Consider the following 19194-nt stretch of genomic DNA (forward strand, 5'->3'; position numbering starts at 1 on the left):
CACAAATGAGGGACAAGAGGAGGGCCAAACTACGGGCACCTAGGCAACAACAACAACAACAACAACAACAACTTGTATTTTTTTGGGCCGAAGTTTGTCAATCGCACAAAATCGCGTACATCGAAATTTGTTGATATCGTCAAGTTTTATTGGAAGGTCAATTATTCGTGTTTAATATATCTAATTACTCAAATCAATCTTCTGAATATTTGAGACCGTTTGCCAACTGTTTTGATAAGTAGGCATCTCTGATGTTAATGACTATCATTCAGATGGTCACTTTTGGCTAACTAATTAAAAACTATTGCACTTTTGTATTCAAAGTGTTGGGTTATTTTAAGAGGCTTTAAAAACAAAAAAAACTGAAAAAATCATATTTTGTTTAAGTGCTAAGTTTGAGTCAAAATGGATGGAAAACGAGGATGGGTTCCAGATGTCTTTGGGTTATTCAATCCCCCTGGCTCAGAGTAATCGGGCTCAAACCCCTATCCGATACGGGCTACTACATGCACAGGTAATTCACAATTTCAATACTAGTCTTATCTTATAAATCAATTGATATCGTTAAAAAGATACTCAATCTTTAGTTAAGTATCGATAACACATAAGTATGGCATTTGACCATTTGACCTTATTACTAATATCAGAGTTGATATGCGTTTTACAGCTGAGCAAGTTGCCGCATAAACTTCTCAAAAGGAATACAAGATTCTAAAATTTGTTCAACTTCAATTTTAAGTTAATAATTATTAGTGAAATTGGTCAACGTAATAACGAATTGCTCATTTTTCATGGTAAGGAAGTACCAGGGGCTAGACGAAATTCAGCTCCGAAATGAACTGCTCCATCTTTAAAAGTCAAACTAATTTCGCTGCTACTGGAGATTTTTTTTGCCAGCAATCAAGAAAAACCTCAAAAACAAGTTTTAACTAAATCGCAGAATATCCCAAAAATTGTTTTTTCACAGTTGGATCTGTCTATATGGGTTTTTTGAATAGATTCGTCTACCAGACAATTGAATTTCAGTGTTGTATATTGTAGAAACGCGATGAAAAAGCTCGTATCACGCAATCGATTCAAAACAAAAAATGCAATTTTTTATCAGGACGCTGTATTCAAAATTCAAAATTCAAAATTCAAGTAATTTTTGAGATTCTCTAAATATAGTTTCAACCTTTTAATTGCCAGTATCAAGAAAAAAAACACAGCACAGAACAAATATACTGAGTTTCAACGAAAAATTGCGTGAACGGTAGCTCCATTTCAAATGTATTAGAAACTTGGAAATTTTAAGGGACTCACTTGAACCTAGGATTTTTTGTTCTTCTAGGTTATCACTATGAGAATTCCTGCTAATCAATAAATTTGTATAAATTGAGGTCAAATTTTTCACAGCCTTTCTACCAAGCATTCATGCGATACACTGGACTCAAATTTGAAGGTAAATGACTTGACGGCAGAAGAAAAAATGGAACAAGCAAAGGAGTTGAACTGCATCCGGTGGAAATTCTTGGCGATAGTTGTGGATCGCTTCTTCCTTATAATTCACTCAGCATTTGTCACAGCTAACATCACAATTACAACCTGGAAGCTTTTTGCCTGAAAAAAAAAAAACAGATTCAAATTCTTTTTGCACCAGTATATATTAAATAATTGGTATTTGAACTCATATTATCTATGAAAATATTTGCATGAATTTGGAAACAGGTTTTATCACAACTCTTTTACCATTGCAGAAAACAAAGTAGCGAAAGGAGCAAACCTCACGAAAATCGGCGAACAAAGTAAGGAAATTGGTTTAAATTTCCCACTTACTTCATGTTACTTTTTTCTTCAGATAAAAAATATTCTTATTTATTAGCCGTACTTGGCAAAACAGTTTTTTTTCAATGGAACGGCCTTGATGTCTTGAGTTTGAAAAGACAAAAAATTAATTACCTGCTGTTAAATTATTTTTTTTGAGCGCGTCATTTCAATCAATGCATATCTTACGGCCCAAGTACACCCGGTTCATCAAAATTTCATCAAAATTGCAACACGACACCAGACTCTAGGATCAAATCAGGATTTTATCAGGCTCAAATCACTTCAATTTGAATTTCAAATTTCGCTGAGGATTATTTATAAAAAGGAACATTTGATGCAGCGACAATTTAAATGTAATTGAAGGAGACCGGCATATTATCATGTGTGACGATAAGCATGCCCATCTAGAAAAGTGCAACTCGAAGATTCGCTATTTAATGGTTTGTTAGCTTAAGTTTGCACATTTTGAACAGCGAGCACTTAATCTATTTTTTAATTACCCGGTTGACCACCATAGACCAAAAAAGCTAATCATACATTTCCATAAACTAAGTCTATGAAAAAATAGTTCATACCTTTTGCTAAAAAGGATTTATCGGAATTTACGAGAAATTATTTCTTGTTTTGGCATACACGTCGGTTTATCGTACTAAATGAAAAAGAAAAATATTTTGTAAAAAAAATGCGAATCATATAGTTTCCATGTTTGGAAATTGTCTGAATAGCAATTTTTTGATGGCGACAACAAAAAGTTTTTCAAGTAATTTTGAAATCCCCAAACATTTTTCAATCGCAAAATAAGTTTTGTACTCAAACAAATATTTTCCAAAAATTGTTTTGCTAGCAATTTTTAACTTTTTGTTAGCATAACGTAGTCTTGGATACACAAAAATGGGATTTTTTCCGTTTAACTGGATAACGTTCCTTCAAAAACTCTCAAAAACATTTTTATCTATGCCTCGATCAGTCTCTGATAATTTAAAAGTTCAAATTTTGAAAACAAAAACATCTTTGAATTTGTTTGCCAAATATTAATAGTTTGATGCTTTCAGTATACTAATTGCTTAACCATCGCAAGTTATTTCCAATGCAGTACAAATGCGAGACAATCAAGCCTTTGGTGACTCTAGTTTTAAGTAAGCCATAGTTTTTTGTCACTTGAGTTAGGGCACTAAGACATCCAAATTTTTTTTTGCTTTTTCCTATGGCATTTTTATGTAAGCCTTGATCAAGGGCAGTTTTACTCCCCTAACAAATCATGTTGTTTGCCAAAGTTTCAAGTTTGAACATTTTGAAAACAAAAACCATCTTTAACTCCCCCAGTAAATCATGTGGTTATCGATTTTTTTTTAAAATCTTGTTCTAATTTAATTTTGAAAATACACCCGGCTAAATCAGCTAAAGCATGCTAATAGGCATGCATGCTAATCACATTGCCCTCGGAGTTGATGGCCTTCCATAACTTAAGTTACATCGTACTGTCTTATGTGCTGAAAAGGAACCAGTTCGAAACAAGTTTTTATTATATTCCTGATAAATATCACTTTAAAATATTTAAAATTAACCAATCATGATCCGTGACCAAAACTTAAAAAAATTTGTATGGCTGAAACTATTTATAGTTTCAGCCACAAAAGAATAAATTCAACTTAGCAAACAGTTGCTCTTCCTCTCCTCTAACCTAGCAAGAAAACCAGTATATACTAGATCTTTTGAGACTACGAAACGTAAGAGTAAGATTAGGATTAGTATTAGACTAAGAAGTTGAATGAATCTATATCCGGCCGAAAACAAAATAGCGTGACAAACCGACGGCGTACTTTATCGAAAAATACTCTATGGGAAATCTATCCCGTACTTAAAATTATCTGGTGCGACCAAACGAGTCTCGAGCAGACCTATACAAATTTAGATTTAGAAAAGACAAACATAGAATAGAAAAATTAGATTAGAAAATTTGCAACAAATTGATCGACCAAATCGAAAAAAAGCTTGTTTCCAGGCCTCAATAAGACTAATCCAACCAAGGCAAAAATGAAGCTGCAGTCACCTCACAACCCAGACAACAAGTCGAATCTTTGCTAGGGTGAACCGAAAAAGCATACTACAACAATTAATCAACTACAAGTCTGTTTATGTAGTAAATTTTTATTCATCAATATGAGCTGCAAAAAACAGAGCTGTCAATTTACTTAGAAAGCCGTATATTTAAAAACAAAGCATATTTTGTGATATAAACAAACACCTAGACAATGAAAAAACTCCCAACTAACTCAAAACTTTAAAATCTTTAGGAATTGTTAAACATTTTATTGTTTGTTGACCGTAAAAGAATACAAAAAACTAGTTTTTAAAAACAATTTATGATTAGTTCTTTTGTTGCTTTTGTTCTTCATCTAAGCAATCAACACATTTGAAACGAGTAATTTAAACGTAATTCAAGATCATCAAGAACTTTCTTGGATCTTTAACCGTTTTTAAATCAATAAATTTTCATCTAAATTTTATCGAAGCCTATCCTCGTTCAACTCAAACTTATACTCTTTTGATTTAAAACCAGATCCTCTAGGCTACCTTTAGGTGTTAAGCTTCAACTTTAAATTTTGTTCTTAACTGAAATTTCATTTGAATTTAAGGCTGAGATCATCAAGTTTTTCGTTGGGTCACTTAGTATTACTATCCCCCTCTTAAAACTAGTGTCTAACGACCTCAAAAATTGATTCGCTTTCCCACTTTTATACACGAAGCTGGATTAATATAAATTCTTCCAACAAAATAACCATTAAATTTAGGCTATAAAATAAAACAAGGCTATAATTTCTACACAGAAAAAAATTATAAAAACTAAATTTTCCAGATTACGAAACACTGTTTCGGAATCTGACTCAACAACTATACAAAACTATATACGACAAAAATAAACCAGTGGACAATCATTGATAAAATTTTTTTAATCCGAAGCTAGAAGAGCATCAACAATCAAAAGCAAACGCAGAATTTAAAAAAATTTATAGTCGAAAACCAGTGAGATTAAATAGCTTGAATCAACCCATAACACACTTTGAAAATTATATATTGACCGTAATATCGCACGAAAATTGATTCAAAACGCAAAAGTTTTGACAATGACTCTATCCTCCTACTTGTCATTGATCCGATAAGTGACCCGTCAAAAGGACAAGTCTAATTTTGCCACATTTTAAAAGTAATTTTTTTCGAAAAGAATATAGCACATGCCAACAAGAACTTCCAGAAAAAAAATTACGTAACGCAGTAAAATTTATACGCAGCAAGAAAATAATATAATTATGTCGTAGGTTATTTATACAAAGTTTTGATTTAAAAATGAGTAAAAAATTAAGATAAAAACTAATGTTTTTTATGTGTGCTACAGGTTTGCAAACCATCTCAAATTCGTTATTTGTCTCACCCACACTTTTCACATAATTTAACGTAATTTTCCGCTACACTACTTGAGATAAAAAGAGTTTCTAGACTGGTAATCTAACTGATAACAGCTTTAACTCACTTTTACGCGTTTCAAGATTTCGTTGATCCCAGTTGGAGGATGAAATTAAAGCTAAACTTTCATAACCAATACAGCTCACTAACACCACTAAACCAACAAGATGTACAGGAAAATCTCACGGTATTCAAACCAGAATGAACACAGATTAAAATGGATAAAATATTCGTTTGATCTCAAAATGAAGAAATTAGTAAGACCACATGAAACGCTAATACAATTAATGGGAATACAAACTAAACATGATTCGTTTTTGAGAAAAGGACACAACCAAAATAAAAAAAAATAAAAAACTTCTGATACAAAAAAGTTACACACAAACAGAGACTCTATTCAAAGAGACATCACCTCTCCTCTAGCCTCGACCAGCTAAACATTAGGACCCCGACTCCGACTCCATTTTTACTAGGAGAAACTCTAATGTATAAAAGTCTTTAATAACCGAACTAATTAAAACGCTTTTGCCAAAATAACTAACAAAAGCGATAACTAAAACCGAAAATACTAACAAGGTTCAAGATATATAATGTAAAAGGTTTCTCAGAGCAAAATAACGAGCAAAAAAGGGAAGATGAAAACTTGACGGCATTTTCACTCTGGAATGGCAAATCTATTGTTTTTGCTAGCCGCAGTCACAAACCTCGCACGATACAAAGCATAGAGCTAATATCGCACCAAAGGTATCCATTGAACAAGAACAATGGTCAACTCGATTTTGAACTCAGAATTACGTATCCTAGTCATTTGGCGCTTCACTCGGAGAAACCAAACCCTATCTCGCTATTTGATAAATAATTGAGAATGCACGTAGTCTCGCTCGACTTAACGAAATCGACTCATCACTATGTCAATCTGCAACCTTGACGCGATTCTTTAACCCTCTTTTCTCTTCACTCTCCTTAAAGAATCTACACAATTCAATCCATCCATCCTTCACTCGGAAAAACTTAAAACTTAAAAATTTCCTAAGCCCCGGATGGGTGTAACCAGTTCAAAACAAATATTTGATTTAACCAACTATATTCTTGATAACCGTAAAGTACTTAGAAATAACCAATCAAGATCCATGACTAAAACGTACAATAATTTGTCAGGCTGAAACTATTTATAGTTTCAGCCAGAAAAGAATAAATGTAACTTAGCAAACAGTTGCTCTTTCTCTCCTTTAACCTCGCAAGAATACCAGTACATGCTAGATCTTTTGAGACTAGGAATATAAGGGTAAGATTAGGATTGGTATTAGACCAAGAAGTTGCACGAATCTATCCGGCCCAAAAAAAGATAGGGTGACGAATATACGGTGTACTTTATCCGAAAAAACTCTATGAGAAAGCCACCCCGGACTTAAAATCAGGTGGTTGACTAAGATTTCACACTGTTTCATATTCTAAGACTTCTAAATCACAAAACAAAATCGATTTTCTCGAACCGTTGTTTGAAAAAGGTTCTGCGCATTACTTTTGATGCTGGGCAGAAGGTTGACGGTTAGTCAAGAGAAATTTGTAAAAAACGGCCATTTGAGTTATTCTTTAATTGAAGAAGCAACAAAAATGGGCTCATAAGATACACGACAAAAACCGAACTAAAACATTTTAAAACAATTTTTCTGAGCGTTCATATGTATTAAGCTTTTTATTCTATTTAAAATTGCAAATTTATTCACAACTTCAAGAATGGTGAGATAGCTAGATGATTAAGACGAAATTAAATTGTTTTTATAAAAAATTTCAGTTTTTTTTTCTGTGGGGGTTAATTATTCAAGCAGCAGTTTTGCTTTATTCCAGCCGAGGACTAAGAGAAGAGTCTCTTTGGGTGTTTCATTCTCGCCTTTCACCTCCTGAAAAATTCAAAATTTTTGTTATATTCCTGTGCATTCTGAAGTTTTCATATCACAAAAGAATATCAAGCTTTTCAAGATCTCACAAAAGGCATAACCTTATGTACAAAATTCTTAAATTGTTACTGTTTCGATGAAATTAACAACTTCAATTTGGATGAATTTTTTTGGGTATTTGTGTTCTCAAATAGTTAATTAAAGATGGTACTGCGCTTTTAATTGTGGTTTGATTGGAGTCATCACGGTTAGTCAGTGGTGTGGTGATCTAGCAACTAATAACAGTTTAAGTCTTTTCCTCAGCCGTAAGCTAGCAAGAATCAGGTCATAATTTACATTCCGAAGTAAAATTTATAAAAAATATTAAAAATTCAAATTACTTAAAGGCTGTTTAACTTGCTCAAAGTTGCTTTTGCTAGATAAAATCAAAAATTTTGCAAAAGAATGTATTTTTTAAAATCTGCCTCTCACACAATTGAGATGGGACAGGGCTGATATCTCATAGAATACTTATAGATAGAATACACCTTCTGTTTGTCACCTTCTAATTTCAAATAGATAGGTTCGTGCAACTTCCTAGTCCAAACATGATTATTACTCTTCATTCTTAGGTTTATCTTTCTTTAATTTCGTAGGTCTCAATTGATCCTAAAGAAACACTGGAAATCACTCATGTTGGAGACCAGTTTTTTTCTAGATACTTTCAAAGTGGTCTTAAAACAAAATGGAAAGTTTTGCAATAATTATTGGAGACGTTAGACAAAAAAGTCCTTGGATGTCTTTAACTTCTCCGATTATCAGGTTAATTTTTTTGTAATCAATTAAAGTTTCTTCATATCGTTTTTTATAGAGTCTGTTTGCTAATTACATGCCTAATCAAATTCTGGCTAAAATATGAAGTTTTAAAATATTTAAATTTTTAAATGCCAAATGTGTAAATGTTTATTCAATTTCTAGATTCTGCTAATTTTCTAATTGTGTATTTTAGTGATGTTTTTCCCGAAGTGGAACAAGACTCTACGTATCACAGCAAAACCGTGATTGATGCAATTACCTTTTAATTTGAGTGAAATTTCTTTGGAAAATTCGCCCTCACATGAAATTGTAAGTAAAAAATGATGAATTTTGAGTTTGCAAACAAAAATTGAGAATTACCTAACTGGCAACAACTTAAACTGGATTGAATCCGTATGGTTAGCAGTTTTTTAATTGAAAATTAATAACATAAATAGTAACACTACTTTTTTAAAAAAAAACTTTCGAGCATGTTGGTTGTCTCAAAATTTCCAAGTTGGCAATTTTTAAATTCCTGTATTCAAGACAAAAACGTCCTAATTTGTTTTTAAAAGTGAGCTTAAGGCAACAATTCCAAGTATGCAGTTTTCAAATCCCTGTATTTAGACAAAATATATTCCCACCTATTTTTTTTGAAGTTGAGCAAAATTTTTTTCATGCTGTTTGACTGTATTTCAAAACGTCGAATACCGTCAGAATAAAAAAATCTACTCCGTATTATCCGTCATTTTCTTTGAAATCAAGATAACAAATAGTTAATCTAATGCGTTTTTATCCTTTTTTTGCCTCTTAATGCTAAAATTCAACAAGGATTGCATAGAATCTTGGCAGTATGAAACCGATTTTGTTTCTTTTTTTTTGCAAAACTAGGCTTATTCATGGACATGGAATATAAAACAGATTTAGTCAATTCTTTCAAGATCACTTTGTATCCTTGATAGTGATATCTGCCCTCTGCCAATAAATCTTGCGAGGCAAGACAGTTTTTTTTGCAAATTGAAAATGTTGGTTGCTGTGAGAGGATGAGAGAGTCAAGGTTCCTGATGATTCTCAGTGTCGAAGATCGTAGTGGTTTTGATATGCTGAGGGTTCTAATGGCTCTGATGAAGCTGAAGCTCCCAATGGTTGCGAGCGTTCTGAGGCTCCTGTTCAGTCTGAGGGTGTTATGGTTTCTACTGAGACTGAAGGTCCCAATGTTACTAATAATACTGAAGGTTTTGATGTTCCTAATCGTTCCCCGAGGGCGCTAGGTCTCCTTGATTTTGGCGATGTATCGGATGAGACTTAGAATGTGCTGATACAACTTCGGCAGAATTTTGGCAATTCCAAATTAGTTGTTCCCTTAGTCGGCTTTTATTTGCCACTTCGTTTCCGAAAACTTTGCCTCGAATCATTGCGTCAACAATTAAACTGTTAATCAATTTCTGCTGGTTTTGAAAATTGATGTTTCAAATCGTGCGCCATACTTTTTGATTGGGATGTCGGTTGGAATTCAAACGTATAGGTCAGCGGGTGGGATGTTGTATGGTTTTAGAAGAAATGTCAGCCATTGAGGTGCCAGATGCGATACCACGGTGAGGAAGCGGTTAGAATGTCGTGATATTTTCGAAATTCAGTAAGTTGGTTTGTATGTCGCGTTCTTGATTTGTTGGAGTTCGTTTTGTACTGAAATTTTGTTCGTTTAGTTCGTTCGATTAATTTAACTCATTTTAAAATCTCAAACGAGGGCAGTGCGTTTTCCTGTAAAAATATGAGTCGGTGAACAAAAAATTTGAATTAGCATACTGGCAACTACTTAAATTGGAATGAATCCGAATGATTTGCAGTTGGTTTAAGTGAAAATTAATAAGTTCAATAGAAACACTACATTAGAAAAAATAAACTTTTCGAGCAAATTGGTTGTCTCAAAATTTCCAAATAGGTAAATTTCAAATCCTTGTGTTTTAGGCAAAAAAGTCAATACCCAATTTTTTTTTAAAACTGAGCTTAAGACAAAAGTTCCAAATTGACAATTTTTGAAACAATATTTTTAGACAGAAAAAATCCCCTATTTTTTTAAAATTGAGCTGAAGACAACAATTTCAAATTGGCAATTTTCAAACCTCTGTCCTCTAGACAAAAAGTATCACATCCTTATTTCTTTAAAATTGAGCTTACAGCAACAATTTTTTTATGTTACTTGAATGTACAGAGTCTGGGCAGTTTGAAACATATTTGATTTTTTTTTTGCAAAACCAGGTTAATTCATTGACATAGAAAATAAAACAGAAATAGTAGCCAAAATGGTTCAAATCATTTTATATCATTTCCAGTAGTTTTTTTGACTGATTCTAATTGAGTCTTTCAAATAATTCTTTTTTGCCACATCTTTTTTGACAGTTTTGCCTCAAATTGTTGCGTCACCAAACCATTGATCAGTTTCGCTGGTTTCAAAAATTGGTTCTTCGAATCGTGCGCAATATTTTTTGATTGGGTTGTCGGATGAGATTCAAACGTATAGGGAGGTGGGCGGCTTGGATGTTGGAATGTTGTGACATGTCGAAATTCAGAAATTCGGTTTGTATGTCACGTTCTCTTTTTGTTTGTTTGAGGTCCGATTTTTACAGAAATTTTGTTTCATCAATTTGTTCCGCTATAGTTACTCAATTTTAAATTGCAATGACTAATTGTTTTCGTGTGTTAAAATATACTGTGTAATTAAAAACTTGAAATAAGGATAGTCAATACTATCAGGAAATCTAGTGTGAAATAGTTTGTCTGGTTCTATTTTTATATTTAAGTTGTTCCCTGTTCTATATTGCAAAAACATACAGGCACCTTTCAAGACTTGCTCCTGGATTCCACTGAGAATCTGTTGTTAAATTCGGCAGTCAAAATAGAATCAGTTTGAGAATTGATTATTTTGAGGATTCCACTAACCATTAAATAAGTTATAGAACTGACAAAATTTGAGAGTTTTTTTATTATAATTGTTGTGGTTTCCACTAAAAGTTATGATTTTATTACCAGTCTCGCTGAAATTGAAAAAAAACAATGATTTTAATCAATTAAAAATTGATTATAGTCTTTATTTTTGAAACCAAAATTGAATGAAATAATCAAATGTTTTAGTCAATAACAGTCGATTGTTTTCCATCTACTATTCGATACAAATATACTAGCTTATACTCAACCATAATCGATTAGTTTTATCCCAGTTTTTTGTGTAAATGTTTTACCCAAAAAAACCATTATAACCATTTATTTTGCTTGTTTTGTCCTCGACCTTGCTTCTGAATTACTTCTATTCTATGTTTTTGGTAGACGTTGGTTTAATTGAAAAACCATAAATTATTTTTGAAAGTTTTCAAATCAATTCAAGTTCAAATGTTTTTATTTTTCATTTTTTCTGCAAGAGAATTATGTTATGAGGCGCATTTTGTATTTTGTTAAGAGCTCATTGCTTTAATTTCGTGATTAATTTCTCGTGTAAACCGGATTTTTTCAATTAAGATGACTAAGATGGAAGAATGTCAAAAAAATTGATTGTGCGGTAAAACTTTGTGTTACACTTTAATTGATGAATTACTTTCACACTTTAATTGATGAATTAAAGTGTGACAAGACAACTCGCTTTTAGAGATTTTTTTTTGACAAAAACCATAAAAACCCATAGTATGTAAACAAAATTACTATTAGTGTGTCAAAAACTTTGGCAAAAGAAGAGATTATAATTAAATATAAGAGATTTTCAGAAACTACTGTGTGAACTATATTCAATAATAGCCGACTATAACATCTTGGAAAATATAACGGTTATAATCGATTATGAATCCTAGTTTTGAATCCTGGAAGACCAAATTTATGTAATTGTAATCAATTATGTTTGTCAAAAAAATCAACCCACCAATCCGTTATAATCAATTACTTACGCCTGAATTTGGGTGCGGGTTGTCAAGTGATATCACTGAAATCATGTTTATGAACTTGTTTATGAAGAGTTTGAGAGAAAAAACAGGAAGCAAGAGCAAATATTCCTTCTATCTTTAGTTTAAATGCCCCCATCATTTAAACATTTTGAAAAAACTGTCTACATATAAACTTATATTACCGTGCACGCAGGTTTTCGCTTCAACAATAGAAAGTAACGGAATATTTGTGCTCGGGGTGGGTTTTTTTTCTTCAGACAAATTTCGACTTTTTAACTAGCCATTTTTGACGGATTTTTTTTTATATCATTCAAAAGTTATTGTTGTCTTGAGCTTAAATTTGAAAAGATAGTTCTCCTGTGACCATTTTTCGAAAAGTTGTGAGGGTTTAAAGATTGCCATTTTGGCCAATTTGGAACAATTAACGCGCGATATATTTCGCGCTATTAACGCGTAAGCGGAGATTTAATCCGCCTTAGAAATAGTTCCAAATTGGTTCAAGAAAGCTTATATGCTATAATTGATATATTAATAGGAGCGAAATCTATCTTTTTGTACTTTATATGGCGTCTGGGGCGATGATTTTCATAAAAATTTTCAAACCTTAGAAAAAAAAATTTCATTTTATTTTATTGTATTTCATTGTTTTTTGTTATTACTGCTCATGAAATGTGAACTCTATTGTTGAAGCGAAAACCTGCGTGCACGGTAATATAAGTTTATATGTAGACAATTTTTTCAAAATGTTTAAATGATGGGGGCATTTAAACTAAAGATAGAAGGAATATTTGCTCTTGATACGAAAGTAACGAAATATTTGTGCTCGGGGTGGGTTTTTTTTTTCTTCAGACAAGTTTCGACTTTTTAACTAGCCGTTTTTGACGGAATTTTTTTATATCATTCAAAAGCTATTGTTGCCCTGAGCTTAAATTTGAAAAGATAGTTCACCTGTGACCATTTCTCGTAAAGTTGTGGCGGTTTAAAGATTGCCATTTTGGCCAATTTGGAACAATTAACGCGCGATATATTTCGCGCTATTAACGCGTAAGCGGAGATTTAATCCGCCTTAGAAATCGTTCCAAATTGGTTCAAGAAAGCTTATATGCTAAAATTGATATATTAATAGGAGCGAAATCTATCTTCTTGTACTTTATATGGCGTGTGGGGCGATGAATTTCATAAAAATTTTCAAATTTTAGAAAAAAAGTTTCATTTTAATTGTATTTCATGGTTTTTTGTTATTACTGCTCATGAAACCTCAAAAGGCAGTCGGAACATCCAGGGCTTCGCCCTGATACGAGCAGTCTTGTTCAATTTTGAAACCAAACTATCAATTTGACATCAATTTTTGCAGACAAGCCAAAAAGTAATACTCTTACTGGCTCAACAAAAGCTTTGTACATCCGCAATAAAGTTTTGACATTAAACAACATTTTATACTGCCAACTGTTTTAGTTTTTCCTTCTATTTTACTATATGCGTTTTTTAGTACTTTTTTCATACAAAATAATGCTTCAGTTTCTTATCTCTTTCTAATTTTCAAGTTTATGACCTCTTAGTTTTATATCTATATCACGCGATGCTTGTGAAAAGTTCACTTATTTTGAGTTTTTTCCTTTAATGTCAGTTTTTTGCATCCGATCAATTGGAAACATCTTCAACTTTTGATTTTATTTGTTTTAGACATGAAGAATTTTGACTGTAAAAACGTATATAGTCAGCAAACATTTATCATTTTACTGTTTTGACATTCATTGGGTAATTCATTGGGAGACAAAATAATTATTAATGGTCCAAAACCGATGACCCCTTGAAACTTTGAAGTTAAATAATGTGTTTAGGGCGTTTTCATCCATCATCGCAAACTTATTTCTGTATGTCAATTAAGATTTCAATGCTTACACTCAGCCCGTCATCTCAGCCCGTATTCATAGCTTTTCTCAACAAAAACTTCATGCAAAACCGAAAAACTTCAAAAGCTTTTGAGAGATGCTTTTGAGAGATCTATAAAAAATTTTAACAGGTCCCGTTTTGGAGCCAGTGTTTTTCTTTTGATATCTACAACCGCCGATATAGTTTCAACTGCTGACTTTTTGCTTTGGTATCCATTTGGTTGTAAGAAATAACCACGTGTTTTGCAAAGAAATTCACTAATCTTTCGTTCACTAATTTTTGTATAATTTTGGGCAATTTTAGGTAACGGGGCTACTGGTCTGTAATTTTTGCATTCAGATTTTTCCCTGTTTTGAAAAATGGCAACATTTTAAAAAAATTTTTGGGGGAATTATCGTTCGACAAATCTTCAATTTATTAATTGAGCAAAAGCTCACAAATTGAACGATTTATTTTTTTAAACAAATTTTTTACTTAAGTCTTTAGTTTCTGTTGCTGTTTTTTTTCTGGCACACTTTCAATTTTATTCTAAACTTCTTGTTCGTTACTTTCAAAATTAACAATGGTTGTTTCAACTGGCTTCACATGTGAGATCTTCGGAGGTTTGCTTGATTTGCTTGCTAGCTTCTCGACAACATTTACAAAAAGTTTATCTTTTAGTCATTAGCATCACGGTCAGGCGGCTGATGATAAGTTTATCGAAAAGAAAACTGAAATCAAATTTTCAGTTGCATATTTCAGTGAGATTGAGCTCTCCAAAAAACTCAAAACCTTCAACTTAATAGACTAGAATGTTTTTCAAAACTATTAAATTGATTCTTGTATCAAATTCGTTACAAAATTTAAGTAATTGCGAATTAACAGTAATAAAGTAGGGTCATGTAAGCTTAGATACAGTCAAATAGCGCATTAAGTTCAGAGCCATTAAAAACGTTAATCGGTAGTTTAAAATTTTTACTACTTTAATTTTGATTGCTACAGCAAGCTATATGTTTCAGTTTCTTCAGTTCTCTCCAATCGCAGCTTGGATTAAGACAGAAGTCGTGGAGGTGGATCCCGCGATAGCTCAGAGCCGCATTGCATTTGTTTGCTAAAGTCAGTTGACCCGTTTGAGATGAACTTACATTCGACTGAGGCGGGGACTCAAGCATGGCAATCGGATTGGGACGAATCACCGACCTCCGAGTTAACTTTGCTAAAGAGCAAGGGTTGTCTCCATTACTTTGCAAAACGTGTGAGGCCGAAAATGCGCCGGTGAAGCCCGATGGTGACATAAGGTGTGTAGCAGTAGCACGTCGGATTGTTGCCGGCGTCCTATGTCTGATTCCTTCCGAGTTTGACTCGAATGTCGCGCGGTTCCGCATGGCCGAAGTGTTTGAAGTCCTGATGGCGCTAAGTGACTCACTCGTGATGTTGTCACGTAACACACGCGTGATAGCATCACGTGACGCACTCGTGATAGTGTCACGTGACGCACTCGTGACGGTGTCACGTGACGCACTCGTGACGGTTTTACACGACGCACTTGCGAGGTTTGATTTGAAGGGAGAGCAACATTTCTTTTTGAGCTCGTGTCTCTTCACTGCTTTCTTCTCTCCGAAGGCTTTGTCGCACACCTGAACACAAACTGTTTTTTGGATCAAAAAAATCTAACCGTTCTAAGCTTCCAATTCATGAAGCGCGTAATGGTTGCCGCGATACATTAATCTTATCACTTTCTTAATCATTTCAGCTCTTTATCTCAAATGTTAGATAAAATGTGCATATTTTATTGTTCAGAACTTCATGAACAATCGGAAATGACTAAGGTTATTAGCGACTGATCAATTAAATTTTAGTCTGACTTTGCATTTGTAGGCTTTTTCCTTGTTGTGAAATTTCGTAACATGTCGCTCCAGATTTCCTGACACTTTGAAAGCTCTGTTGCAGAGTTTGCACACGTAAGGCTGCTCTCCTGTGTGAGTCTTCAGATGGTGATTCAAGGTAGCCAACTGACGGAACCCTTTGTGACAGAATTTACACTCGAAAAAATTTGCACCACGTAGCAGAGGATCCCCCGATTTCAAAGTTTCATTTGAATTGCAACGTTGGTTTCCTGCTAGTCTGTTCAGATAGTTGTTATCAAAGTTCTCGTGTTCAATTGAAGAGTTACCTGATTCGTTTTCGGTTTCTTTTCTGTTACTCTTGCTACTATTATTCTCTTCCTCTTCGTTTCGAGTGAAAACGATTTGGATTTCCTCGTCATTTTCTTCATTCGGACGCTCGTTGATTTCCGACATCTCCTCTTCGGTTTCTGAGTCCGAGCCGAAATGGTCTCTCGGGTTATTCAAATCGAGCCGCGACTCGCGGCGCGTGCCTCTTGAGTTTTCTAATCCTGAGCCCAAACTGTGTTGATTCTGAGTTTGGTTCTCGTCAGCCGAGCGCGGATGCAAAGACAAGACACAGCTTTGTGCCGACAAGTGCGTGTTTGGATAATCTACGTTCAAACTCGGCACAGTCGAAGCTACCGAAAATGTAGGCCCGACTATTATCGGATATTTATTCACGCAGAACTTTTGATGTTTGTTCCGAGCGCTGAATGAGTTGAAAGTATCGCCGCAAGTGGAGCACGTTACTTTTCGGCTACAATCTGTGAGCTTGTGTCGACATAGGTTCGAGAACTGGGTGAACAATCTGCTGCATACCCCGCAAACGAATGGTTTTACACTTCTGTGTTGTGTGTGCACGTGTTGTTGCGTGAGTCCGCTGGTTGTAACGAAAAATTCCCCATTTCCTTCGCAGATGTAGTTTTGGTAAGAAGTTGCGTCTTTTTCCTGGTGAGTTTGCGACTCCATATTTATGAAAGCAAGGGATACGATTGGTAATGCAAGTTGAAACTTGAATCGTCGGCGTAGAGCATTGATGCCAACTAGCGCGAGTTGATAGCAGCAAGTTGAAAGTAAAATATAATAACTATTTATATAAAAAGAAGATAAAACTGCAAAAGTTCCAAATTAAATCAGCAAAAGGCTGATCCACAAGTGCCCAAAATGGCCAAAAAGTATTCAAAAAGGGGAATTCCAAAGATGAGACCCGGCCGCCCTAAAAGACGAGATCCCCTCGAGAACATCCTGGATCACCCGGCTTGTTAATATTAAGTTTTTCATAACTAAGCAATAAGCCTATTTTATTTAACTATTACTTTATCAACGTAGTTTGGCATTGTAACGTGCCTAATTTGCAGACTAACTCGACAGTTATCAGTCTGTCATAATGCGCTCTGGTTTTCAGATGTGGTACGATTTTTTCGCGTTTATTGTTTACTCACTTTCTTCTCGCCTTTTATTGTAAAATATACAGCATGCAACACAAAACAGACATTACTGGCAGCATGGCCAAAAAACGACACAAATATCCTCGAAGTTGCCAACAGATACCTATTCGTTTCTAGAGTGCACGTAGGGGATGAAAGTTTGCTGAGAATCTTTTCGAGCCACCGTCATTCCAAAATTTTGAATGAACCTCAAAAGTTTCAGCTGAGACTCAAAATTTTGCCGAAAATCGCAAAATCAGCTACCTATAAACCCAAATTATATGAACGAATCTGATTGATTAGTAAAAGCCTAGATGAAAATTGAATGTTGAAAATTTTTGGAAAATGATTTTTAGGCCAAACTGAAAACATCACATTTGGGTTTTTTTAGCAAATTCTCGTTTCAGCTGTTAATCTTCAAACAACTCACCTTTAAGTATGAAAAACCAGCTGTTAATTGATCTTTTTTGACTACAATCTTTTTTTACGTGATTTTTTTTTCAAAAAAAAATATAGAATTGAATCTGTACCTGACTTCACGATCTCTAGCAACACAATCATTTGAGTCTAAACTGTTTGGGATCTACTTAACAATCTCGCACTCTCCCTTTAGTATCTACTGAAGAATAGCCCCCTCTGAATAAAAAGGGGTCAAATTAACATCTCCACCAGACCAATTAAAGATATTCCACCCCAGCGTTTAAGTTAAATTAAATTGCTAAGCGCTGCGTGTGAAATGCTCTATTCTGATTTCCTAAAATTTTGAACTCAGAACCAAGTTCACATCCTCCCCCCTAATCCGCTTCAGAACGATTCACAACCAGGGATGCTCAAAAAGCATGTTCACAATTATTTCTACTAATCGGCCCGGCAGATTCGAACATGTATCTGTTTCCAACTTCAGACGTAATAACCTTTTTTTTCATATATTGGCCCTAAGTTACACTGCAAAAGCAAGTTAGATATCAAATCGGATTTACATGATTGAACCATTAATCGACGTTGCTATTTGAATACGAGCAGTTCTGAAAAATCATTCATCTGACACTCGTAAAATTTTTCAACTTTTCGAGTTTTCGATTTGAAAACTAACTAACTGGTTCAAACCAAAACCCCCAACTATAAAACCTCTTTCTTGTACATTTTTTCATTTGTAAATTAACACTTTTATGTTTAAAAGTTTTACTGCAATTGTAATTTTCAAAATGTTTTGTATTGCTTGCATTAATTTTTTTGAATGGAATCATCATTAAGTAAGCAAGCATCATTTTTGAAGTTTTTGGCTGTCAGCTTCAGAAAAACTTAAAAAATTTTGTTTGGACAAGGAAAATTATTATGCGTGAGCCCAGATGATAGAAAAAATGTAGAAACCCCGTTTTTGTTTCAGGGTTCTTAGAAAGCTAACAATTTTTGATAGCTTGCGGTTAACTGAAAAGATGATAAACTTGATTTGGAGATGGTCCTGACATTGGATTTAGTTAAACTATTTTTTTTTAGTAAAACTAGATTTATTTTGTTAGGATAATTGAGATTTAGATTCTAAATGTACGTATTCTACATTAAACGTAAAATAAACGCGCTTAATTGTAAACAAAAACTGGTTTGCGTGTCTTTAAAGCCTGGATCAATACTTAAGATCTGTCAAGTTTTTTGTTCCGACTTTTGAAGAAAACGGAATATTTATGCTCGAGGTGGTGTTTTTATTCAGTCAATTTTCGCCGATTGAAAAAATAGTTTTCAACATAATTTTTTATATAGCATTGAAGATATCGACTTCCTGGGCTCAAATTCAAAAAGATACTTTACCTCCGATTGTTTTTTGTAAAATTCTTGGGGTTTGAAAATTGCCAAGTTGGCCATGTACTAGATTAAATTATGCGCGTTTTGAAGAAGTTCTTCATATTGCTGAGAGCATAACGCGAATCATTTATGTGTGGCAAATTATCCCGCACAACAAAATCATTCCAAATTAAATTGAGGCTAACCTAATTGGTCGTATTAATTTCGTACGACTCAAAGTTTAACACTTCGATATTGTCCAAAAATTATAAGTTTTCGATATTTTCTTTTCCCAAAAGCTATTCGATATGAATTAAGGGACAGTAGGAACATTCAGGGCTTTACCTTGATATACAAACAG

General features: G+C 33.8%; 2 protein-coding genes across 9 annotated transcripts in view; one reads left to right on the top strand and one right to left on the bottom strand.

Moving 5' to 3' along the window:
• Window positions 1-1702, top strand: part of LOC134845600 (neuronal acetylcholine receptor subunit beta-3-like) — an 83443-nt gene extending 81741 nt beyond the window's left edge. For all 8 annotated transcript variants that reach the window (XM_063862573.1, XM_063862571.1, XM_063862575.1 and 5 more), the window contains 2 exons: window positions 388-514; window positions 1396-1702. In XM_063862573.1, the coding sequence (XP_063718643.1) occupies window positions 388-514; window positions 1396-1603 (335 nt within the window). In that variant the 3' untranslated portion in view covers window positions 1604-1702. The remainder of the gene's footprint in view (window positions 1-387; window positions 515-1395) is intronic.
• Window positions 1703-7085: 5383 nt separating this feature from the next.
• Window positions 7086-16596, bottom strand: LOC134846817 (zinc finger protein 107-like). The gene is made up of 3 exons (XM_063864212.1): window positions 15607-16596; window positions 14887-15378; window positions 7086-7169 (listed from the first exon to the last, which is right to left on the bottom strand). The coding sequence occupies exons 1-3, from the start codon at window positions 16594-16596 to the stop codon at window positions 7086-7088; spliced, it is 1566 nt and encodes a 521-aa protein (XP_063720282.1).
• Between the last annotated feature and the right edge of the window lie 2598 nt (window positions 16597-19194).

This window comes from Symsagittifera roscoffensis, chromosome 5 (assembly GCF_963678635.1).
Source record: "Symsagittifera roscoffensis chromosome 5, txSymRosc1.1, whole genome shotgun sequence".
Classification (NCBI taxonomy): Eukaryota; Metazoa; Xenacoelomorpha; order Acoela; family Convolutidae; genus Symsagittifera; species Symsagittifera roscoffensis.

Coding starts and splice junctions, on each gene's coding strand:
- LOC134846817 (XM_063864212.1), bottom strand. CDS start 16,596: ATGGAGTCGCAAACTCACCAGGAAAAAGACGCAACTTCTTACCAAAAC. Junction 15,379..15,606: donor AAAAAGCCTACAAATGCAAA/GTCAGACTAAAA, acceptor GTTTGTGTTCAG/GTGTGCGACAAAGCCTTCGG. Junction 7,170..14,886: donor AGTCCCCGCCTCAGTCGAAT/GTAAGTTCATCT, acceptor TGAATTTTTCAG/GAGGTGAAAGGCGAGAATGA.